The sequence below is a fragment of the Neofelis nebulosa genome, chromosome 11 (genome assembly GCF_028018385.1).
Source record: "Neofelis nebulosa isolate mNeoNeb1 chromosome 11, mNeoNeb1.pri, whole genome shotgun sequence".
NCBI classification, from domain to species: domain Eukaryota; kingdom Metazoa; phylum Chordata; class Mammalia; order Carnivora; family Felidae; genus Neofelis; species Neofelis nebulosa.
In genome coordinates, this window is record NC_080792.1 from 62,807,411 (window position 1) to 62,831,310 (window position 23,900).

General features: G+C 38.8%; 1 protein-coding gene across 3 annotated transcripts in view; it reads left to right on the plus strand.

Moving 5' to 3' along the window:
* CEP192 (centrosomal protein 192) overlaps nt 1-23,900 on the plus strand; it is a 133,667-nt gene that overhangs the window by 2,863 nt on the left and 106,904 nt on the right. For all 3 annotated transcript variants that reach the window (XM_058692796.1, XM_058692794.1, XM_058692795.1), the window contains exons 3-7: nt 4,248-4,415; nt 5,137-5,262; nt 12,950-13,125; nt 16,304-16,356; nt 19,799-19,919. In XM_058692796.1, the coding sequence (XP_058548779.1) occupies nt 4,252-4,415; nt 5,137-5,262; nt 12,950-13,125; nt 16,304-16,356; nt 19,799-19,919 (640 nt within the window). In that variant the 5' untranslated portion in view covers nt 4,248-4,251. The remainder of the gene's footprint in view (nt 1-4,247; nt 4,416-5,136; nt 5,263-12,949; nt 13,126-16,303; nt 16,357-19,798; nt 19,920-23,900) is intronic.

Consider the following 23,900-nt stretch of genomic DNA (forward strand, 5'->3'; position numbering starts at 1 on the left):
AGTGCTGGAAGAAGTTAAAACAGTTGTGAGAGACTGTGGGGCTACACTTGATTAATGATGAGGGATCACTTCTCTTACAATGGGACATTTAAATTAAGGTGAATGTTAGGAAGGAGCTAGCTTGTGCAAAGATCTAGTGGAGTATTCTAGGCCCCAAGGCAGGGATGAGCTTGGGTGTTACAGCAACAGAGACACCAGTATGTGGTGAGTGAGCCTCAGGACTGGAGGGTGGGGTGGCTCCCTGAAAATTTCGATAGGGGTGTGGTACCTGGTTTGTATTTAATGGTCCCTTTGGTTGCCATGTGGAGACTTAGCTGTAGGGTGGTAAGAATAGAAGTGTGGAGACTGGTTGGAAGCCTTTTCAGTAGAGGAGAGTGGTGATAGCAGACACAGAAACATGTAGAAGGATATAGACCTGTTTTGCCCTCAGGAATGGGCTCCACCAGTGAATGTGTTTTATTTGGCAGCCGTGTTTCTTACCGAATTGAAATGTGTTCAAGTGGGGTCTGTAACTTCTAGTTGACCTCCACTTGGAGTCCTATTGTCTGATAGTATTTGTGCCTAAAAGCATTTGAGTTTGAGTTTGAGTTCCCTACCTAAGGGTCTAAGATGTACATTGCATAACCTAAGCTCTGAGATCGGAATCCTGGGTATCCCTACCATAGAGAAAGATGTCAAGTGACATACAGAAGTTGTAATTTGGATTCTTCTAAGACACTTGGCTGTGAAGAGGAGGTGAGAAGGTGGTGGCAGAGAGTACTAATATGGGATGGTTTTGCACATGTGTATAGAAATCAAGAAAAGAAAATAGAAATACTGAAGAAAGGAGAATACTCGGGCATGATCTGTGAGAATGGTGCTTATATAATAGTTGGTGATAAATTTGCTATGAATTGACATAGTATGAAGACATTCGTTCATTCAACAACTTTATTCAGGATCTACTCTAGGCAAGGCACTGCTTTAGATAGAAATTCAGTGGTAAAGTAGGCCAAGTCCTTGCCCTCATGGAGCTTACATTCTAATACGGAGAAAAAACAGTTAAACAGGTAAATTATATAGCATGCTGGATGGTGGTCAGCACCACAGAAAAAAGAAAGGAGGGCAAGACAATTGGCATTGATGAGGAAGATTGGTGAGGAAGACCAGGTAGGGTAAGTGGACTTTTACCCAAAGATTTGAAAGAAGTAAAGGAGCAAAATGTGAGGCCATCTAGGGTTTCATTGTGCTGGGTGGAGGTTAGAGCCAGGGCACAGGCCCTGAGGCTGGAGCCCTGGTGAATTGCTGGGACAGCAGGAAGGTTAGGATGGTGAGGATGGAGTGAGCAAGGGAGAAGAGTGGTAGGAGATGAGATAAGATTATTCAGCCCCTTGTTAGCCATTATAAATATTGATTTTTAGTCTGAATGAGTTGGGAAACCAGTGGAGGGTTTGAGTTAAGGAGTAACAGAATTTGACTTATTTTATATGGATAATTTTAGTGTGTGGGGAATAGACCAGGGGAGGAAGAGTGGAGGTGTGGAGATAGTTGGAAGGCTTTTGTATTATCTGGGCAGGAGGTGGTGGTGGCCTGACCAAGGTGGTGGCAGTGGGAGTAGTGAGAAATGATAGGTTCTGGTTAGGGATTTTTGCTTAGGGATTGCATTTAAGGTGGGGTGTGTGTGTGTGTGTGTGTGTGTGTGTGTGTGTGTTGGGGGCAGTGGTTAGTAATCCCTAAGATTTCTGATTTGAGCAACAGGAGAATGGAGTTGTAATTTTCTTTCTGGGGAAGCCTCAGAGCAGGCCTTCTTGAGGGGGCTGCAATGAGATGGAATCAAGATTCAGATGTAGGTGCCTTTAAGACTAGACAGTAGGTGGGGCGCCTGGGTGGCGCAGTCGGTTAAGCGTCCGACTTCAGCCAGGTCACGATCTCGCGGTCTGTGAGTTCGAGCCCCGCGTCAGGCTCTGGGCTGATGGCTCGGAGCCTGGAGCCTGTTTCCGATTCTGTGTCTCCCTCTCTCTCTGTCCCTCCCCCGTTCATGCTCTGTCTCTCTCTGTCCCAAAAATAAATAAATAAACGTTGAAAAAAAAAAAAATTAAAAAAAAAAAAGACTAGACAGTAGGTAGTTGCGTAGTTGCGTATCTGAGGTTCAGGGGAGAGGCCCGGCTGGAGATATAAATTTCATATTGTATTTAAAACTTTGAAACTGAGGGCAATCACCCAGAGAGGTTGGGTAGGTGGAAGATATCTAGGAGCAAGCCCTGGAGACTTCACTGTGTGGAAGTCCAGGAGATAAGGAGGAATCAGCCAAGGAGAAGGAAAAGCAGCTGGTTAGGTTGGAGAGCCCAGACAGCTATGTCTTGGAAGCCAGTGAAGAAAGTATTTCTATGAGGAAGGAGTACAATCCCATATTGGTAGGTCAAAGAAGACGGGACTGAAAATTGACCATGGGATTATTGGAGCTCGGTGGTGATGTTGACAAGCGTTTTAATGGGGTGAGCCAGTTTGCAGCGGGTTTAGGAAATGGCAAGGGTGAAATCGGATGCCAGTAATGATTCCTTTTGGAGGAGTATGTGGTAAAGGGAGTGCAGATGCAAGTGGTGGCAGCTGCAGGGGGACAATCAGGTATGAGGTAGGGGAAAGCTTTTTTAAAAGATGGGGAACTAACAACATGCTGGTGGGAACTGACAGAGAATATTTGATGATGTTTAGGAGGAGGTTTTTTAAAAGACGGGGATCTAACAGCATGCTGGTGGGAATCAACAGAATATTTGATGATGTTTAGGAGGCGGGCCAGTTGCTGGAGTGGTTGTCGCTGCATTGGTGATAGGGGTGGGATCAAGTGCAGGTGGTGGAGAGGTGAGCTTCCAACAGGAGCATGGATATTTCACAGTCAGATAAATTTTATACCTCTCTAATGAGTTATGAACGTTTTCTACTTTATAGAGTAGTTAAGTTAGCCCATATCACCTAAAAGCTATACTTTAATGTGTTTGTCATTGGCCCCAGCACAGTCCATCGTTACCTTCTATCTCACCAGTTGTGGTAGCTCTTTGAATATCCTTCCAGGCATTAAGCCCTCTGCCTTCCTCTGCCATAGGCTGCCAGGATCAGTCCTTCCCTGGGCTGCAGAATACATACCATACTTCCTAATACACCATTTAAGGCTTTCAGAGTCTGACTCCATGGTTTCATTCACCATGTTCTTTTGTACACCCATTCCCAAAACACATTGGAGCACTTGGCTATTGCCAACATACACTTAGAGTGGAATTTGGAGTCAGACCTGGGTTTGAATTTTACTAATTGTGCAACCTTGGGTAAATTTAGCTAATTTAGACTCATTGTGTTTTCTTCATTCATAAAATGGGATAAATGAGTTAAGGTAGTAGGTATGCAATAAATCTTAATTCTCTTTACCCATTGCTATTGTTTGTCATCTTTAAAAGCCCCCTCATCTCATACTTTGCCTATAAAAGTTCTGCTAATTCTTCAAGGTGTAGGGCTAGTACTCTCGTTTATTGAGGCTTTCCTGATTTAATTTTTTACTGAATTCCTGCACCCCTTACATGATAAATACTCTGAACCATTTTTGAGATTAAATCTCCTGAGTACTGTGATCAGGGTCAAGTAGAACCAGTGGCCAATGTTGGTTGAAGGCTCTCAGTAGTACAGATTCTGTGCTAGTGTTTTCGAGTTAGTCCTTTGTAGACCACTTTCACCATTTTTGCCTTGTCCATGTGCGAGGTATACTTTATTTAACATATTTTTATTTGAATGGACTCCCTTTTTAAACTAACATTTCCTCATCCTTGATAATTATCTCTGAAATCAGGGGCTAGATTTTTCTGGTTCAATTTTTTTCTGTTCCATGTTAGAATCGATACTTAACCAGTAGACATGTAAGTACTCCTGAAATCATCTGTATACTCCTGCAGGGTGTGTCTTCTTTGCTTCTTTACTAAATAAGTGTGGCAATTGATACTCCTTGTTATAGCAAATATGAGTAAATTAAGCTGTGTTGTATTTTGTTACTATGTTAATTATAAAAAGATAGTTTGACATTTATAGTCTCAGCTAGGAAGTAGCAAAGTACTCTGAGAATTACTTTACCTCCAAATGCTTGCTAATCATATCTCTTCGTGGTGTTCCAAAAAAATGATTTTTTCCCTTAAGATTTATCAGTTTTCTAAGATTTATGAGACTTTTAGTCATTTCAAAAAGTTTTATAGTAGTATTTGATTTATAAAAATCTTTTATTATTGCAGTGAGATGGAAGATTTTCGAGGTATAGCTGAAGAGTCCTTTCCAAGCTTTTTAACCAATTCATTACTTGGTAATAGTGAGATTTTGGAAAATGTCACTCTTTCTTCAAATCTTGGCTTACCTGTTGCTGTTTCAACACTTGCTAGAAATAGATCCATGACTGATAACAGGTAAGAATTGTTTGAAAAGACGATTTTTTGTTAAGGTTTAAAACGCCTGTAATACATTGATACTTCTGTAAAAATGTCTCAGCCATGCTTGAGCTTTTGCTTTATGTATACTATATATACATAAATATATCACATGTGTTTATATCTGTTATATATATTCATATATATATAATTGTTATAAAAAATTTATTGTATGTTTCCCTAGACCATTGTGTTCATCACTAGTGGATGGGTGGATTTGGAACTGAGCACCAGGGACCTTTTGGTCTACTAATCCATTTTTCTGTTCATAGTGTTTTGGGTTTATATTAGTTCAGCCTTACTGGTAGCTGGTAATTTGAGTTGTATCTCCATATGTGCTGTGTATAGTTCATCCATCTTATATGATGTGTAAAGTTTGCCCATACTTAAATATCTTAACTACTTTCCTTAAACATTTGGAAAGAAGCATTATCTTTACCTTTGGAATGAAGGGGTTGAGTTAACTCTCTAAAAACTTTAAGCTTTAAGATTTCGGTGACTCTTTTGTTTAGTACAGACAGACCTCATTGTTGATGCACAGATATTCAGAGCTTTTTATATGAGATGATGATTTTGAACACCAGAGGCCCTATTTGTTTTCATCCCCCCTCAGTTGGTTATAGTCATATAGCCCTATGTCATGGTGAATTTTAAATGTGCATAATTTAATTATTAACAAAAACATTTTGTGTGCATATAGGTATTCTGATATCCAGGCATCTTATTTAGCAGAAAGGAGGTTTTCAGTTCCATCGGAGTCATCTCCCAGTAGCCAGAGTGAAGCTGAATCAAGAGAGAAGTTACACCTTAGCTTCCAGGATGATGAGTAAGTTCATACCTTCATTTTGTTTTTTCCGTCCTAAAAGCAGGTCTCATTCTGTGTAAAATGAAAGTGTGACTCTGTCTCTGAGTAAGTCTTTAAGAGTTTTCTTTGTATAATTTTAATCACAAACATTTTTAGTCTTTCCAAACAACTTTTCTCATTCCAAAAGTAATATATGCTCATTAAAAAAAGTAGAAAATACAGAATTATAAGGAAGACAATAAGTCCATAATCTTACTAACTAGACTGTTTTCTGTGCACCTATACATATGTATATTAAATTGTTTCACACATACAGGATTAAACTGTACATACTATTTTTAACTTTTAAAAATTAATATGCTCTTGTTACAATTATAATTAATGTATGTATATGTCATGTTAATGGCTGCACCATGTGAGGCATTTAGATTATTGAGATTTTGCTATTATAAATTTACTGAATTTTATTTATACATTTGCACATCTAGTAGGTTATTTTATTCAGATAAATTCCTAGGATTGAAATTGCTGAGTTAATATTTAATTTAAAGACCGTTACAAATCACCACATTGCTCTTTAGAAGATTTGTACCACTTTATACTCCCACTAAAAGATGTACATGAGAATGCCTACTTCTCTGAGCCCTCTCCAACATTTGGTGGTATTATTTTTAATCCTTGATTTTAGAAGTAAAAAAATTTGTACACATGCATAAATGCATAGAAGAAAATCTGGAAGGCTATAAACCAAAATGTAAATGGTAGTTATCTCTTGATGGTGGTATTACAGGCATTCTTAAAGTTTGCTGTGTTTGAATTCATAATGGAGTATTTATGGAATTGAACATACTTTAATGTTTATTCATTACTTATATTTTTGTTGTGAATTGCCTCTTGGTAACATTTGGATATAAGTGCTTTCTATATATTAAAAATGTTAACTCTTTGTATACTTATTCATTCCATGTGTATTTTTGACCAAGTGCCTACTGTGTGTCAGGTACTTCTCTAAGTACTTAGGAAATACCAGTGAACAAAACTGACATTAAACAAAAAGACATTAAAATATACAGTTTTATAGTATATTTGAAGGGAAAAGTACTAGAAAAAAGTAGAACATGATAAGGAGTGTAATTGGGTAGGCTGAAGGGAGTGATCAGTGGCGGTCTCATTGAGGAGGTGTAAGATATGAGCAGAGACTTGAAGGGGGTAATTGGTCATGTAGACATCAGGAGGAAGAGGATTTCAGGTGGAGGCTGCGTCAGTGTAAAGGCCCTAAGCTAGGAGCATACCTAGGTTCAGTCAGCAGGAAGGAAGCAGCTGTGGGGTGAGCAAGGGTTTTGAGAGAGATGGAAACCTTTAGAGGGTTTTGTTTTAAAAGGTTCACTCCGGCTACTGTGGAGTGAATACACTGTTTGGACACAAGTCTGGGAGCAGGAAGACCACTTAGGAGGTTGGATTATCAAGGGGGTGAGGTAGATGAAGAGAAGAGCACCAGGGCCTCATGTCGGGGCACTTCAACGTTAAGGTGGAGAGAGGAGGAATAGACATGAAGACTAATAATTACTGGCCTGAGGTAGGAAGAAAGCAGTATCTCAGAAGTCACATAAAGAACATATGTGAAAGAAGCGAGAGGGGTCCAATTGTGTCCAAAAAACTGAGGACTAGGAAATGACCATTGGAATTAGCATAGGTTAGGTCGTAGGTAGCCCTGTCAGGTGGCTTCGGTGGAAGCAGAAGGAGGCACACTAGCGTCAGAGGTTAGTTTTGGAGATGGTATGTTTTGCTGCAAAAGTCAGCCAAAATGCAGGGCTGTGATAGCTGGTGAGTATAGTAGGTCAAGAGAAGTTATTTCTCTTTTCTTTTTTATGGTGGGAGAAGTTATTGCAAGTTTACATGGAGATAGGAATGATCTGGAAAAGGAAAGTCTGATTATATAAAAAGAAAAGAGAATTACCAGAGCAATGCCTTTACATAAATAAGAGTGGACGGGATCTAACATGCCATGGAGGAAATGACGAGAGAGGTAGGACCGTGGATAGTTCCTCTGTATTACAGGTGGGAAAGCAGTATGTGTGGGTACATGTGGTGGTAGGAATTTGAATGTTGTCTTTTCGGTGCTTGGGGTCTCTTAGTGCAGGAGGAGGCATGGTCATCAACATAGGGTGGAGGAGGAGGAGTAGAGAGATGTAAACAGTCACGGGAGTGTGGGAGTGTGAACAGAGAGGGAAATAGTGGGATTGTCAGACAGCATCAGGAGTCCCACCAGGGTCATGGTAATGAATTTAATGTGATTGTGGTGTTTTCCCCAACCACATTCAGCTGCAGGGATGCTGGCAAAGTGTGAGGGGAGAGTTGGGTTTGACTAGGCTTGTAGTTTGATGAAAGCAGTGAAGGATAAGGAAGTTGAGGATGTGTGATGATTGGTTATGAGATTTAGGTTAAGGAAGAGGAAAGGATAGCAGAAGGGTGAGGGAGTGTGAGATGTGGTGGAATGAATGAATTGGGGGTTTGGGTTGTGTCAGAACATTATAGAGTTGAGGTCCTAAGGCAGATGACATGAGGGGTTGTAGGACTCCAGGCCTAGAGACTTCAGCAAAGGTGATCTGGAAGTTGTACCGAGAGGACATGTTGATGGAGACACACATTCCATCTCTACACCCAGTGATTCCAAGGCTGTGGGAGAGATGACAGTTCTCATTTGCCAGTGTTTAGGGCAGGCAGTGTCCTCACAGGACATCCAGGTTTTCCCTAAAGTATGAGGTGAAAGGGGTGTTCACAGGAGGAGTTCAGGAATAACAAGATTTGGCTGATCCAGCACTGTACCTTGAAGGTACAGTAGAAGGGTTTGTTGGGGAGGATTGGTGGGGGAGAATGTGCTTGTGGATCTTTGAATGAAGTTAGCCCCACTGAACTGATGTTGGTGATGAGACAGTGGATATGAGGAGAAGGGAGGAGAGTATCAGTAGTAGCCTCTTGATTCTTTGATGTGGCCCAGGAGATCTGGGAAGTGGTCTTGTTGATCCCTGTTAATGGAAGATAGGAGACCTGGTGAGGTGGAGTTCTAGGTACAGTGTACTGGCCTCATTCTAGACTTTCGATGGGTGGAGGTGAGTGCTTTGGGGCTATTCCTTGCCTCCATTGAGTAGTCTGAAGATCTGGGTTGTTGTCTGAGAGCCAGACTTCTATGTCTGCTGTGATGGTGCTCCACAGGCTGCAGAGCTATGCATTTCACCCATGTGAAGGATGGCTTCTGTGCCTCCTTCTGGGGGAGGGTGGAATTTATGTTTTAAAAATATCTTTATTCTAACTTTGGAATTAATGAATATTTTAACTGAGGATAAGATTTAAAGATGAAAATAACTTTTCAGAATATTTTGAAGGCATAGCTACATAGTATGAGAAGCCTGATGTCATTTTGATCCTTGACCTTTGGTGTCTGAACTTTTTTCTTTCTGGAAACTCCTAGAATCCTCTCTCAGTCTGTGGTGGGTGATTTTTGTACTCATCCCCCCCCCCTCCCCCCACCAAATTCTAATTGGCATTCGTCCAGAAATTTGTGTGCTTTAGTTCTAGATAATTATTACTTTGGTAATTTTCTATGTTTCTTTCTTTTTTACTGTTTGGATTGCCTGGGTTGATCTATTTCCATTATTTTTTCCTTTGTTTGTTTTTGTTTGTCTCAGTGCAAACAATGTTCTAGATAAGTTCCCAGTTTTTTTCCAACCCTTCAATTAAATCATTTGGCAGTCATAATTTTGAGAGCTCTTTTTTCTGGTCTTCCCCCCCCACCCCCCTTTAAGTTTATTTATTTATTTTGAGAGAGAGTGAGAGAGAGAGAGCAGGAGAGGGGCAGAGAGAGATTCCCAAGCAGGCCTCGCACTGCCAGTGAAGAGTCCAACATGGGGCTTGAACCAACAAGCCATGAGATCATGACCTGAGTGGAAATCCAGAGTCAGACGCTTTGCCCGCTGAGCCACCGAGGTGCCCTAGTCTTCCATTTTTTATAACTCCTTTTTGTGGATGTAATGGCTACTTGAACATTTTCTGAGAATACTAATTGGGATTTTTCAAAGTTCTATAAATTATTCCTTGTCTCTGAGGTTGTTTAGTTTGTTCATCTTTATTTTTATCTCTCAAGCTGCTCCTTCTCCTGAATCTGATTTATGGCTGCCTTCTTGATTGCTAGTATGGGCTAGTGGGTATCCAGGTCTCATTTCTGTTAGGTCTTCGTGCAAGCTAGGCAGTGCTCCTGGCTGGCTTCACTTTGGGGTGAGCAGGCCCCAAAGACTCAGGTGAGTCGTCCGTTCATGCCAGGTGTTTAACACTGCTGTCACCACTATAGTTTCATTCTGCACAGGCGTTTCATATGCCTTGTGTGGAGAAGTACCATCCTAGGTGTGTGGTGTCATGTTGACACTGTTGTTTTGTTTGGTTGGGGAGCAGGAGTGGAAAACTGCCCAGCACAGGCATCTGGTAGACTTTCAGTCAACCCCTCCCTCCAGACTCCCTCCTGCCCTCCTTCCTCCTTCCTCCTGTAGTCATGAAACATTTCTGCAGCTCTTCCTGGCAGATTTGTTTTCTGCTTCTGGGCCCTTTTGTTCTTGTTCTGGACCACAGCTTTCTTTCTCCTGCGTACCCCATCTGCTTTTCAGATTCGAGAATCTGACGTAAGCTTGGGCTAAGACTGGTGGCTCTCATTCAGATTGCTTTACTTTTATAGATGTTCTTACTGTCGTTTTCATGCACTCCTAGAAGTTACTCTTGCCACTTTTACTTGAAACTTATTTGACTTAATTTGAAGAATTTTAATGGGCAAGTGATAGCCCATTAGTTTTGAGGAAGTAGATTTGGGGGGAGGTGGTTAACTGGCTCTGTTATAAAGTTCTAACGGTCACACTACAGTTGACCCTTGAACTGCATGGGTCTACTTATATGCAGATTATTTTTTATAAATATAGTACTATACGTGTATTTTCTCTTCCTTATAATTTTCTAAATAACATTTTTTTTCTCTAGCTTTATTATAAGAATACAATATATAATACATATACAAAGTATGTGTTAATTGACTGTGTATGTTTTTTCTACATCAACAATAGTAAGTAGTTAAGTTTTGGGAGAGGCAAAAGTTAGACACAGATTTTCAACTGTGCAGGAAGTTGGTGCCCCTAACCCTTATCTTGTTTAAGGGCCAAGTGTGTATGCTCTTCTTAGAGTGGGGGCCTTTAAAATATGAAATGAATCTGAATGTCATGACTTCTTTTTTATTTATTTCATGTAACCAACTTGCCTTCCCTACCACCTTTCTATTTTTAATTTTTTTTTTTAATTCTTGGGAAAATGAGAGCGTGAGCGAGGGAGGGGAAGAGAGATAGGGGGACAGAAGATCTGAAGTGGGCTCTATGCTGACAGCAGAGAGCCTGATGTGGGGTTTGAACTCACCAACTGTGAGATCATGACCTGAGCCGAGGTCAGATGCTTAACCAACTGAGCCTCCCAGGTGCCCCCACCTTTTTTTATTTTTAAAAAGTCACATAGAGATCTTTATTGTCTTTTTTCTCTTTCATATGCTCATTTTATTTATTTGAAATATAATTGACACATAACATTATATTAGGTGTACAATGTAATGATTAGATGTTTGTATGTGTTGTGAAACGATTACCACAATAAGTCTAGTTAATATCTATCACCTTACATAGTTACAGAAAATTTTTTTCTTGTGATGAGGACTTTTAAGATTTACTCTCTTAACAATTCCAGATATGCAATATAGTATTATTACTGATAATCACCATGCTATATGTTATATCTCCGTGACTTATTTTATATCTGGAAGTTTATACCTTTTGACTCCCTTCACCCATTTCTCCTACCCCCAGTCCCCACCTCTGGGATACATTAATCTGTTCTCTGTATCTATGAGCTTAGTTTTCTGTTTTCATTTTTATTTTCTGCATATAAATGAGATTATGTGGTATTTGTCTTTCTGTGTCTTAATAACCATAACACCGTTAAAGTCCATCCATGTTGTTACAAATGGCAAGATTTCCTTTTTTATGGCTGAACAATATTCCATTATGTACATATTATCACTTTTTCTTTATTCACCCATGTGTTGATGTACACTTAGGTTGTTTCCATCTTGGCTGTTGTATATAATGCTGCATTGAACATGGGGATGCCATATATCTTTTTGAGTTAGTGTTTTAGTTTTCTTTGGATAAATACCCTGAAAGTGGGATTGCTGAATCATACGGTAGATCTATTTGTAATTTTTGAAGAACCTCTGTACTGTTTTCCATATTGGGTGCACCAACTTACATTCCCAGTTTACATTCCTACTAGCACTGTACATCTGCACCAATGCCTGTTATTTCTTGTTTTTTTTTTTTTTTTTTTTTTAAATAATAGTTACTATAACAAGTGTTAGGTGATACCTCATTGTGGTTCTGATTTGCATTTCTCTGATGATTAGTTGATGTTAAACATCTTTTCATGTACCTGTTGGTCATCTGTGTGTCTTCTTTGGAAAATACTTTTTCAGATATGACCATTTTTTAATTGTATTGTTTGGGTTTTTGTTTTTTGTTTTTTGTGTTTCGTGGGTTTTTTTCTGTTGTTTGTTTTTTGTTATTGAGTTGTATGAGTTCTTTATACATTTTGGATATTAACCACTTATCAGATATGATTTGCAGATATTTTCTTCCATTCAGTAGATTGCCTTTTCATTCTGTTGGATTCCTTTGCTCTGCACCCCCACCTCTTTTTCTCTCTTCTATATCTTACAACTTTGTATCCATTTATAGTCTTTTCACCTACCCCTACCCTCTCTTTTACTCAGCTCCTGTTTGGGGTAAAACTTTCCTTTATCTACTTATGAATGCACTTTTGGATTGAACTAATGGTAATGGCTTTCTGTGTATTACAGCCTCAATAAAGAGATGGAACACCTGGGAGGTGAATTAGAGTTGGGAGTTGCGTCAGGCACAGGGGGTTAGCACTTGGAATAGAGAAGAACTATCTTCATTTCATCCATCCTGGCCAGATTATAGCCTGACCCTAAGATATCAGTTTGTCAGATGATGAATTTATTGCATTTAGAGGCCTTTTTCTAAAAAGTTCATTGCTACCCTTCCTCTTGCTGGTGGAAGGCTGTGGTGAATTGCTTCGGACCCAAGAAGTTTTGTAGGAGATTGGGAGGAAAAAATTGCCTTTAAGGAAAAATACTGTCATCCATATATAAAACAATAGAAATACAAAGATGGGGACAAAGCCAGTGGCAGGGGCTAAAAGTAATGTAAAGCATTTAGTAATTCAGAGAATCAGCTTTTTGGCAAATATATCAGTATTGTTTAAGTCTGTCTTGTTTTTAGAAAGCTGAGTTTTTCTCTAGATGTGATAGATTCAGAGATATTTGAGAAAGAAAACACCCCCATTTTATAACGTGCAAGGCAGAATAGCAATAAGATGCTATATTTGATTTTGGTAGATTGTGTATCTCTGGACCCCAAATGGTGGTGCAGTCCCCAGGGCACCTACAGTGGAATCAGTAATAGTTTCTGGCTGGTCCTAGAAATTTTTCTTTTCACTGTATCCATTTTTTCTTTTTGGGAGATTAAATACATAACTGATTAATGACTATTTTATTGATTTACCCAAGGTAACTAACATTTCATCATCATTCTGTTCCCTAATGAAAAAGTTGTATCTCTAAGGAAAAGAACCATATAGAAAGTCAGCATTTGTCAGATGCTGTTCTCGAAGAGTCTGATTTGCAAAGAAATATAGCAAGAACAGAAGAGGAGCAGGCTAAAACTGCAGAATCCTTTCAGAGCCAAAATCATTTTGATAGGATTTCACCACTGGAACAAGTGCAAGGTACTGAACATTTAGAAATTACTTCTTAACGTATGTATTTCAATTTCCTTTCTCATTTGTCTTATCTTTGGTATTTATCTTAAGCTGTGATACGGAAACTGAAAACACTTATGGCTTGGCGTTGACCTATTAATATTTTTATAGGAAAAGGTCTTTTAATCTCTTAATTATTGTTGCTGATTAAGCTGAAAGCTCCTTTCCTTAGGAAATCATGCTGTCAGATGGTTGCAGCACCCTTTGTGCAAGACACACTTTTCACATTTCCTGCTCCAATTAATTTAAAAAAATTTTTTTTAACATTTATTTATTATTGAGAGACAGAGAGAGACAGACTGTGAGCAGGGGAGGGGCAGAGAGAGAGGGACACAGAATCTGAAGCAGGCTCTAGGCTCTGAGCTGTCAGCACAGAGCCCGACGTGGGGCTCGAACTCACGAACTCACGAATCATGACCTGAGCCAAAGTCGGACGCTTAACCGACTGAGCTACCCAGGCGCCCCTGCTCCAATTAATTTATATTTTTACCAGTAGTCATTTTTGTTCCTAAACTTATTTTTATATACATTGGTGAATTATAAATTCTAAAAGATTATTATTTCTTTTTTTTTTTTTAATTTTTTTAAATGTTTTTATTTATTTTTGAGACAGAGAGAGGCAGAGCATGAGCAGGGAAGGGGCAGAGAGAGAGGGAGACACAGAATCTGAAGCAGGGTCCAGGCTCTGCGCTGTCATCACAGAGCCCGACGTGGGGCTCGAACCCACGGACTGTGAGATCATGACCTGAGCCAAAGCCGGACGCTTAACTGACTGAGCCACCCAGGCGCCCTGAAAAGATTATTATTTCTAAGAAAACCAAGTTTAACACTTTGGAGTCATTTGAACAATTGTTTTCAAATTGAATCTGGGAAAGAAACTACAAAAATGTGGGGAAGATTGTAAAATAAATAACTTACAGACTGCTGCTTTCAGATTGCTTTTAAGTACTCTTTGTTCTCTTTCATCAGAGAAATTAAAGCTAGATATTTTAAACTATGTATTGTAGGCTTATGTAGTTAAGATAGCATGTAACTCCAAATGGTTCAGTACTTCAAAGGCCTTGCTTGAGCCTATATTTTACAATTGATGAATGAATGCATTTTTATGTTTGTGTTAAATTCTTTTTTTTTAATGTTTATTTTGTTATTTTTGAGAGGGTAGGGAAGAGGGGCAAAGAGAGGAAGACAGAGGATCCAAAGTGGGCTCTATGCTGGCATCAGAGAGCCTGGTACAGGGCTTGAACTCATGAACCATGAGATCATGACCTGAGTCGAAGTCAGATGTTTAACCAGTTGAGCCTCCCAGATGCCCCTGTTTATGTTAAAAATCTTGAGATGTTTGTATTTCCCTTGATGAAAAGTGTCAAATATTTATGAATGTAGTGGGAATGATATTAACTCCTCATACTCATACTCATAAGCAATAAAAGAGAAAATTAATAAATTGGACTTCATTGAAATTGAAACCTTTTGTGTCTCAAAAGACTTATTAAGACTGTGAAAAGGCAACACAAGGATGGAAGACAATGTTTGCAAATCATATATATGATAAGGGATATATAAATAAGTCTTACAATTCAATAAAAAAAACCAACCCATACTGTAAAATGGGCAAAGGATTTCAATAGACATTTGTCTAAAGAAGTTGTACAAATGGCCAATAAACACATGAAAAGATGCATAACATCTTAGTCATCAGGTAAATGCAAATCAAAACCACAAGATAATTACTATGCACCTACTAGAATAGCTATAATCAAAAAGTTGGAAACAGCAAGTGTTGGTGAGGATATGGAGAAATTGAAACTCTCCTCCTTTGCTGGTAGGTATGTAAAATGGTGCAGTTGCTGTGAAAGTAGTTTGACAGTTCTTTAAAACATTAAACATAGCACTACCATATAAGCCAGCAGTTCCAGTCCTAGGTGTATACCTGAGAGAAATGAAAACATGTCCACGCAAAAGCTTGTACATGAATGTTCATAGCAGCATTAATGACAGTAGCCAAAAAGTAGAAACACCTCAAATCTCCATCAACTGCTGAATGGATAGACAAAATGTAGTGTGTCCATATAGTGAAGGGTTATTGAGCCATAAAAAGCAGTGAAGTATTGATAAGTACTGTAACATGGATGAACTTTGAAAACATTAGGCTAAGTGAAGGAAGACAGATACAAAAGGCCACATGTTATAAGAGATTCTGTTCATCCACAGGTACATCTGTAGACACCAAATAGACAAATCGATAGAGACAGAAAGTTGATTAGTGGTTGCCAGGGCCAGGGAAGGGGAGAATGGGGAGTGAGTGCTACTGGTACAGTATTTGTTTCTGGAATGGTAAAAATATTATGGCATTAGAGAGTGCTAATGGTTGCACAGCCTTGTGAATATACTAAAAACTGCTGAATTGTACACTTTAGAAAGGTGATTTCATGGTATGCAAATTTTATTTCTGTTAAAAAAATCTCCTATACTTATCCCACAATCTAGTATAAGATTTATTCATACTTGCTTTATTTCTTCTGTTTTTTTTATTACCTTTTTTCCTGATATTTTAACATTCCAAATGTCATTTTTTTCCTACATATTTTAGTGTGCATCTCTCAAAATACAGATACTTTCTTATATAACCACAATGCTATTAACACTGCTAACAGACTTGACAGTTCTTTTATTATATAGTACTCTAGTCTATATTCATTTGCTAATTTTCCAGGTTGGTTTGCTTGAATTGGTGTCCAAGGAAGATTACCTTATGTTGTGGTATATTTGTTGTTGTGTCTCTTTAGTCAGTGCCTGTTGACTAGATCAGTCACCCTGTAGATTTTCCATATGCTTAGTCATGCTGTCATTTTTCTTGTTTCTCTATTCCTATATCCTCTGTAAAGCAAAAGTTTGCTTAAAAGTCTTGATTAGATTCATGCTCAAGTTTTTTTTTGGCATATGTATAATTTTTTATACTTCCCCACCCTGACAGTGTTTTAATTTAACTGATCAAATGGTAAGTTCCTATACCATCATTTAAAAGTGCTCTATTCTCCTTAAAGGGAAAAAAATGTTTAGTTCATTAATTTGCTATGTTTAGGAATTGTTGGGTATTTAGTTGATAAAATAATTTGGTCTCAGTTATTTTTGTTTTCTCCAACAGACTCGCCTATTGATTTTTGTTTACAATCATGGACGAATAATAAGGAGAACAAGGTAATAGTTTACCATGTTATCAATTTTTGGAGTGTTACTGGGAGAGTAAAAGTTCCTATTTCACATGTGTAAGTGCTAAATAGTAGTGATATTAGAGGTCTCTTACTTGTAAGTAGTAGAAAGCCATGTTACTCCTTCAAGTAACTAGAAACTGAGTATTGCTGGTCCAGAGCCTCATGTGTTATCAGGATTTCACCTCTGCTCTACTTCACTCCTTGCTGGCTCTCTCTGCAGTGATGGCTCTAGGAAGGTAAGGGTTTCTCTCTCTCCCTCTCTCTCTCTCTCTCTCTCAAGTTTATTCATTTAAATTTTGTTTTATTTTTGAGGTGGGAGGGATGGGCAGAGAGAGGGGGACAGAGGATCCGAAGCGGGTTCCACACTGCCAGCAGTGAGTCCAATGTGGGGCTCAAACTCACAAAGCATGAGATTATGATCTGAGCTGAAGTTGGACAGTCAACCAACTGAGCCACCCAGGCACCCCTCACTTTTTTTAAAATGAGCAAGAGCACAGGAGGGGCAGAGAGAGACAGGGACAGAGGATCCAAAGCGGGCTCTGCACTGATAGCAGCAAGTCTAGTGCAGGGCTCAAACTCATGAACCACGAGATCATGACCTGAGCTGAAGTTGGATGCTCAACCAACTGAGCCACACAGGTGCCCCAAGTTTATTTTTGAGAGACAGAGAGAGAGAGAGAGAGAGAGCGCACGCACATGCACAAGCAGGGGAGAGACAGAGAGAGGGAGAGAGAATCCCAAGCAGGCTCTGCACTGTCAGCACAGAGCCTGATGTAGGGCTCAAACTCATGAACTGTGAGATCTTGACTTGAGCCGAAATCAAGAGTTGGACGCTTAGGATCCGTAACCAAGTGAGCCACCCAGATTCCACCCCCCCCACCCCCCTGCTTCATTCTTAACATTCATGATCAAAAAAGAAGACCATGATCTTTCTTTAAGGGTGAATTAAAAAAGAAAAAGACGAGTTCTAATGAGATCAATTGGGTCATATGTTCTCCTTTTTGTAAATCACTGTGCCAAGGGGTTAGATTGGAATAAAACACTCTGTTGAGCCTGGATTTATGTCCACTTCTGTGTGTGTGTGTGTGTGTGTGTGTGTGTGTGTGCATGTGCATGCACACACACATATGTATGTACATATGCCTCAGTGTCTATATATATGCACAGAGTGGAGTGTGGCTGACTACCCCACCAGGTCCATGTGATGTAGAAAGAGATGCGCTCCTCAAAGGAAGGGGCACTAAGCAGAGAAACAGTTCCAAGTCCAACATAAATGGTTAGCAGGGATTTCGGGTTTGGAGTCTCATATTTATGAGTTTTTTTTTTTTTAATATATAATATAAACAAAAAGTTCTAAAGAGTTATTTCTCTGTGCTATGTATGGGTTGGCAATCTGTGGCTTATTGTCCAAATCCAATCTGCCTGTTTCTGTAGTTTGTTGGAACACAGCCATGCCCATTTGTTTCTGTATTATTTAGGGCTGCTTTGTGATACAACAGCTGAGTTGAGAAGTTGTGATAGAGACTGTAAGGCTGATAAAACCTGAAATACTTTGCTAGCTGACTCTTTATGGAAAATGTTTGTCAACCCCTGCTCTATATATTTGCTCCTTATATATAAATAACTACTAATAACTTTCAAATTTGAGCGATGCTTTTTTGAGGAAGTTCAGGTGTAGTCAAATTGAAATTAAGTCAGAAAGCATGATTTCCTGAACATTTAGAAGACATGGTTTCTAAAGGGAGAGACCATTACTTTTCTTTTCTTTCTTTCTTTTTTTTTTTTTTTTTTTTTAATGTTTCTTTCTTTATTTTTTGAGAGAGAGAGATCGAGAGACACAGAATCTGAAGCAGGCTCCAGGCTCTGGGCTGTCTCAGCACAGAGCCCGACATGGGGCTTGAACTCATGAACTGTGAGATCATGAGCTGAGCCAAAATTAGACACTTAACTGACTGAGCCACTCAGGTGCCCCTATAACTTTTCTTTATGATAGGAAATTTATTATTTTTAGGATTGTTGAAGAATTGACTTCCTAAAAGTATTAGAAATCATTGATGGTAAGAGAGGGACCATAAAACTGGAAAGCAGCAAAACAAGTATAGAAACATAAGATACTTGCTAAAAAGGAGATGATGAAGTGAGAGCAGGAGGAAAATAAATATATTAGAAAATGTAGACCAGGGGCGCCTGGGTGGCTCAGCCGGTTAAGCATCCGACTTCAGCTCAGGTCACGATCTCATGGTCCGTGAGTTCGAGCCCCGCGTCGGGCTCTGGGCTGATGGCTCAGAGCCTGGAGCCTGCTTCCGATTCTGTGTCTCCCTCTCTCTCTGCCCCTCCCCTGTTCATGCTCTGTCTCTCTCTGTCCCAAAAATAAATAAATGTTAAAAAAAAATTTAAAAATAAAAAAAAAAAAAAAAAGAAAATGTAGACCAGAGGGAACTACTAATACATTTGATTTGTGTGTGCGGGGGAGGGAGTGGTGAGAATAAGCTCCTTTTTATTTTTAATTGAAGTGTGGTTGATATACAGTGTTATATTAGTTTCAGGTATACAGCGTAGCAGTTCAACAATTCTGTGCCTATAAATGCTCCCCACCAGAAGTGTAGTTATCCTCTGTCACCATCCAAAGTTATAACAATATTATTGACTGTATTCTCTATGTGGTACTCGTCATCTCTGTGACATATTTGTTTTATAACTGGAATTTTGGACTGCTTACTCAACTGTTTCACTCATCCTTCTACTCTCTCCCCTCCAGGAACCACCAGTTTGTTCCTGTGTTTGAGTCTGTTTTTTGTTTGTTCATTTGTGTTTTTTTTAGATTCCACATCTTTAGATTTATATGAGCATAATTCAGCACTGTTCTCTGCAAGTATGCAATTGCACAGAGAGGCCAAGTTTTTATCTTAAAAATTGCTATGCATTTTGCAATCTAATTTTAAAGATGGTATTGTCTGATACATATTTAATATGATTGTGAAATAAAATTGATACTTAGAAGGCAACATCAACTTTTATTCTGGACTTTGAATGCCCTTAGCAAACTGCTGTGTGCCCTTAGGGTTATGTGGTTCTTGGGTTGAGGAACAGAAAAATCTGTGGTTCCAATGTAAGCTGTGGAATCCAAAGCAAGCCTTGTGTTCAAATTCATCTGGGTATTTGTATACTGACTAGAATATTAGGTCCTCGAGCATCGTTCACACAATTTAAGACGTTAAATTTTAACAGTGTCTCATTGGGTGGACCAGGGAAGGAAGGTGGCATGGGGGCAGGAAGAAAGTTATTGATTCATAATAAAACAGCTAGCCCTTATTACCTAAATTGTGAATTACACAGAGTGAGCACATTGGCGGTCTTTTTTGTAACCTTGTGCTGTGGTCTTCAAAGAAATGAGTTTGCTTCTCTTACTTGCATTTTATTTCTTACAGATTGTTGTTCCTCATGCTGGAAAGAAATTTGAAGACAAGAATCCAAACAATGACTTAAGCTACACTAGTTTATTAGAAAATGAGAAACTTATGTCACTGGCAAGCTTGGATGATTCTTCTGGTACTGTAAAGTGACTTGTGTTTTCCTAGTCCTTACCTTGCTGCTCCATGTCTTTCTGCTTCTTTGTTTCAGTAGTCATTGCCAGCTTTTTGTTTCTTTGCCTTCTTCTTTATCTCCTCCATTCCTATACTCAAATGGGCACTTCTGTTGAGTGATGGGATTTTTCAAAACTTATTTATTATGAATCCTGGTATGATTTACCTCATTCCTCAGTTTACTATCATTAGAGACCAGAGTATAAAGCACTATGTTAAGAAACTGGGGGAACAATGAAATATTTAGCCTCTGCTCTCTGAAAGTTTTGCCAAGTGAGAACAGATGCACAGCCAACCTCTGACTACATCAGATGTGTGTTAACAGTACAAATTGTACGGGAATTGTAGGAGGGTAACAAATTAGTTCTGATATTGAGGAAGGTAGCTGTGAAGCCTTATTAAAAGGGGATGTAGGTGGGGTGCCTGGGTGGCTCAGTCGGTTGAGCATCTGACTTTGGCTTAGGTCATGATCTCACAGTTCGTGAGTTTGAGCCCTGCTTTGGGCTCTGTGCTCACAGAGCTGAGCCTGGAGCCTGCTTTGGATTCTGTCTCCCTCTCTCTCTGCTGCACCCCTGTTCACACTCACTCTCTCTCCCTCTCAAAAATAAATAAATATTAAAAAATCAAAAAAAAAAAAAAAAAAAAGAAAAGGATGCAGGGCGCTTGGGTGGCTCAGTCAGTTGAACGTCTGACTTGCACAGAGCCTGCATTGGATTTTCTGTCTCCCTCTCTTGCTGTCCCTTCCTTGTGCACGTGCATGCATACTCATTCTCTGTCTCAAAATAAAGAAACATTAAAAAAAGTTTTTTAAAAAGGGTGATGCATTTTTTCCTCTTTCTTGAAAAGACCTGTGATAGGCCTAACATGGATCTGGGAAGAAAAGTATATTTCAGGAAGCTGGAATAGCTTCTTGTAAAGGCCCTAAGGTAGGGGCATTTTAGACCATGTTTGGAGACTAGCCAAACTCTTGTGATTTTTGTGTGGCAGGTTTACAGCACTTGTAGGAGGCTAAATTGGGGAACAGACTCAGACAGGTAGGAAGGGACCAAATTATTCATGGCTTTGAAGGTCAGGCTGATGAACTAACTGATTAGGATAAATACAAATTATAAATTAAGGACAGGTTTTGCTGCCACAATTTTTAGATATTTTGGATTATGGAATTGTGAATAAGGAATCATAGATTGAATTTATATAGATCTTTGTTTTAGTAGGCTAGATTTTTATGTATGTATTTTTGATTTTTTCTTTTTTTTCTGTTTCAAGTTTTTATTTAAATTCTAGTTAGTTATCCTATAGTGTAATATTGGTTTCAGGAATAGAATTTAGTGGTTCATCACTAACACCCAGTGCTCATACCAACAAGTACCCTCCTTAATGCCCATCACCCTAGCCCTTCTCCTCTCCCTCCATCAACGCTTAGTTCTCTATGGTTAAGAGTCTCATATGGTTTGCTCCCCACTCTTTTTTCCCCCCTCTTCCCCTATGTTCATCTGTTCTGTTTTTTAAATTCCACATATGAATGAAATCATTTAGTATTTGTCTTTCTCTGATAGACTTGTTTCACTTAATATAATAGACTCTAGTTCCATCCACATCATTGTGAATGGCAAGATTTCATTCTTCTTAATGGCTGTGTAATATTCCTGTGTGTGTGAACTGCATCTTCTTTATCCATTCACCTATCCGTAGACACTTTGGCTGCTTCCATAATTTGGTTGTTGCAAATAATGAGGCAATAAACAGGGATGCATGTCTCCCTTTGGATTAGTGTTTTTGTATTTTTTGGGTAAATACCCAGTAGTGTGATTATTGGATCAGAGGGTAGTTCTGTTTTTAATTTTTTGAGGAACCTGCATACTGTTTTCCACAGTGGCTGCAGTGCAGTTTGCACTGGGTTCTTTTCTCTCTATATCCTTGCCGACACTTGTTGTCTCTTGTGTGTTTGATTTTAGCCATTCTGACAAGTATGAGGTCATATATCTCATTGTGGTTTTGATTTGCATTTACCTGATGATGAGTGATGTTGAGCATCTTTTCATGTGTCTGTTGACCATCTGTATGTCTTCTTTATAGAAATGTGTGTTCATGTCTTCTGCCCATTTTTAAAAATTGGATTGTTTTTTTGGTTGTGTATTAGTTCTATATATATTTTGGATACCAACCCTTTTTCAGATATTTTGTTGATTGTTTCCTTTGCTGTTCAGAAGCCTTTTATGCTGATGTAGTCTCAATAGTTTATTTTTTATTTTATTTTCCTTGCCTGAGGAGACCACATCTAATAAGTTGTTATGGTCAGTGTCAGAGACATAACCCACCGTACTCTCTTCTAGGATTTTTATGGTTTCAGGTCTCACATTTAGGACCCTGGTGTAAGAAAGTGGTCCAGTTTCATTGTTTTGCATGTTGCTGTCTAGTTTTCTTAACACCATTTATTGAAGAGACTTGTCTTTTTCCCATTGCATATTCTTGCCGCCTTTGTCGAAGATTAATTGACCATATAATTGTGGGTTTACTTCTGGGCTGTCTGTTCTTTTTTGTTTGTTTGTTTTTTAAGTTCATTTATTTTGAGAGAGAGAGAGAGAGAGAGAGAGCACATGAGCAGGGGAGAGGCAGAGAGAGAGAGAGAGGGAGAGAGTGAATCCTAAGCAGACTCCATGCTGTCAGCACAGAGCCCTACATGCTCTAACCCATGAACTGTGAGATCATGAAGAGCCGAAATCAGGAGTTGGACATTTAACTGACTGAGCCACCCAGGTGCCCTCTGCGCTTTCTATTCTGTTCTCTTGATCTATGTGTTTGTTTTTGTGCCAGTACCATACTGTTTTGATTATTATAGCTTTGTTGTGAATCTTGAAACCTGGGATTGTGATACATCCAGTTTTATTATATTTTTTAAGTAGGCTCCACACCCACTGTGGCCCTTGAACTTATTAGGACTCTGAGATCAAGACTCATATGCTCTACCAACTAAGACAACCAGGTGCCCCCAGTTTTGTTATTCTTTTTCAAGATTGCTTTTGCTATTGAGGGGCTTTTGTGGTTCCATACAAATTTTAGGACTCTTTGTTCTTGTTCTGTGAACAATAACTATTGGTATTTTGATAGGGATTACATTAAATCTGTAGATTGCTTTTGGTAGTGTGCACATAGTATTTGTTCTTCTAGTCCATGAGTTTAGAAGATCTTTCCATTTGTGTCTTTAGTTTCTTTCACCAGTGTTTTACAGTTTTGAGAGTGCAAATCTTTCACCTCTTTGGCTAAGTTTATTCCCAGGTATTTTATTATTTTTGGTGCAGTTGTAAATGGGGTTATTAATTTCTCTTTTCGCTACTTCTTTATTAGCGTATAGAAATGCAATTGATTTCTGTATATCAGTTTTGTATTCTGTAGCCTTACTAAATTCATTTATCAGTTCTGATAGTTTTTTGGTGGGGTCTTTAGGGTATTCTACATATGATATCATGTCATCTGCAAATAGTGAAAGTTTTACTTCTTCCTTACCAATTTGGATTCCTTTTATTTCTTTTTGTTGTCCGATTGGTGTGGTTAGGACATCCAGTCATATGTTGAATAAAAGTGGTGAGAGTGGACATTTTGTCTTGTTCCTGACCTTAGAAGCTTTCATTAGTTTTCCCACTGAGTATGATGGTTGCTATGAGCTTCTCATATATGGCCTTCATTATGTTGAGGTATGTTCCCTGTAAACCTACATTGTGGAGGGTTTTTATCGTAAATGGATACTGATACTGTACTTTATCAAATGCTTTTTCTGCATCTATTGAAATGATCATGTGGTTTTTATCCTTTCTTGTTAGTGTGATGTATCATGTTGATTGATTTATGAATATCAAACATCCTTGCATTCCAGGAATAAATTCCACTTGATTGTGGTGAAATATTGTTCTAAATATATTATTGGACCCAGTTTGCTAATATGAGGATT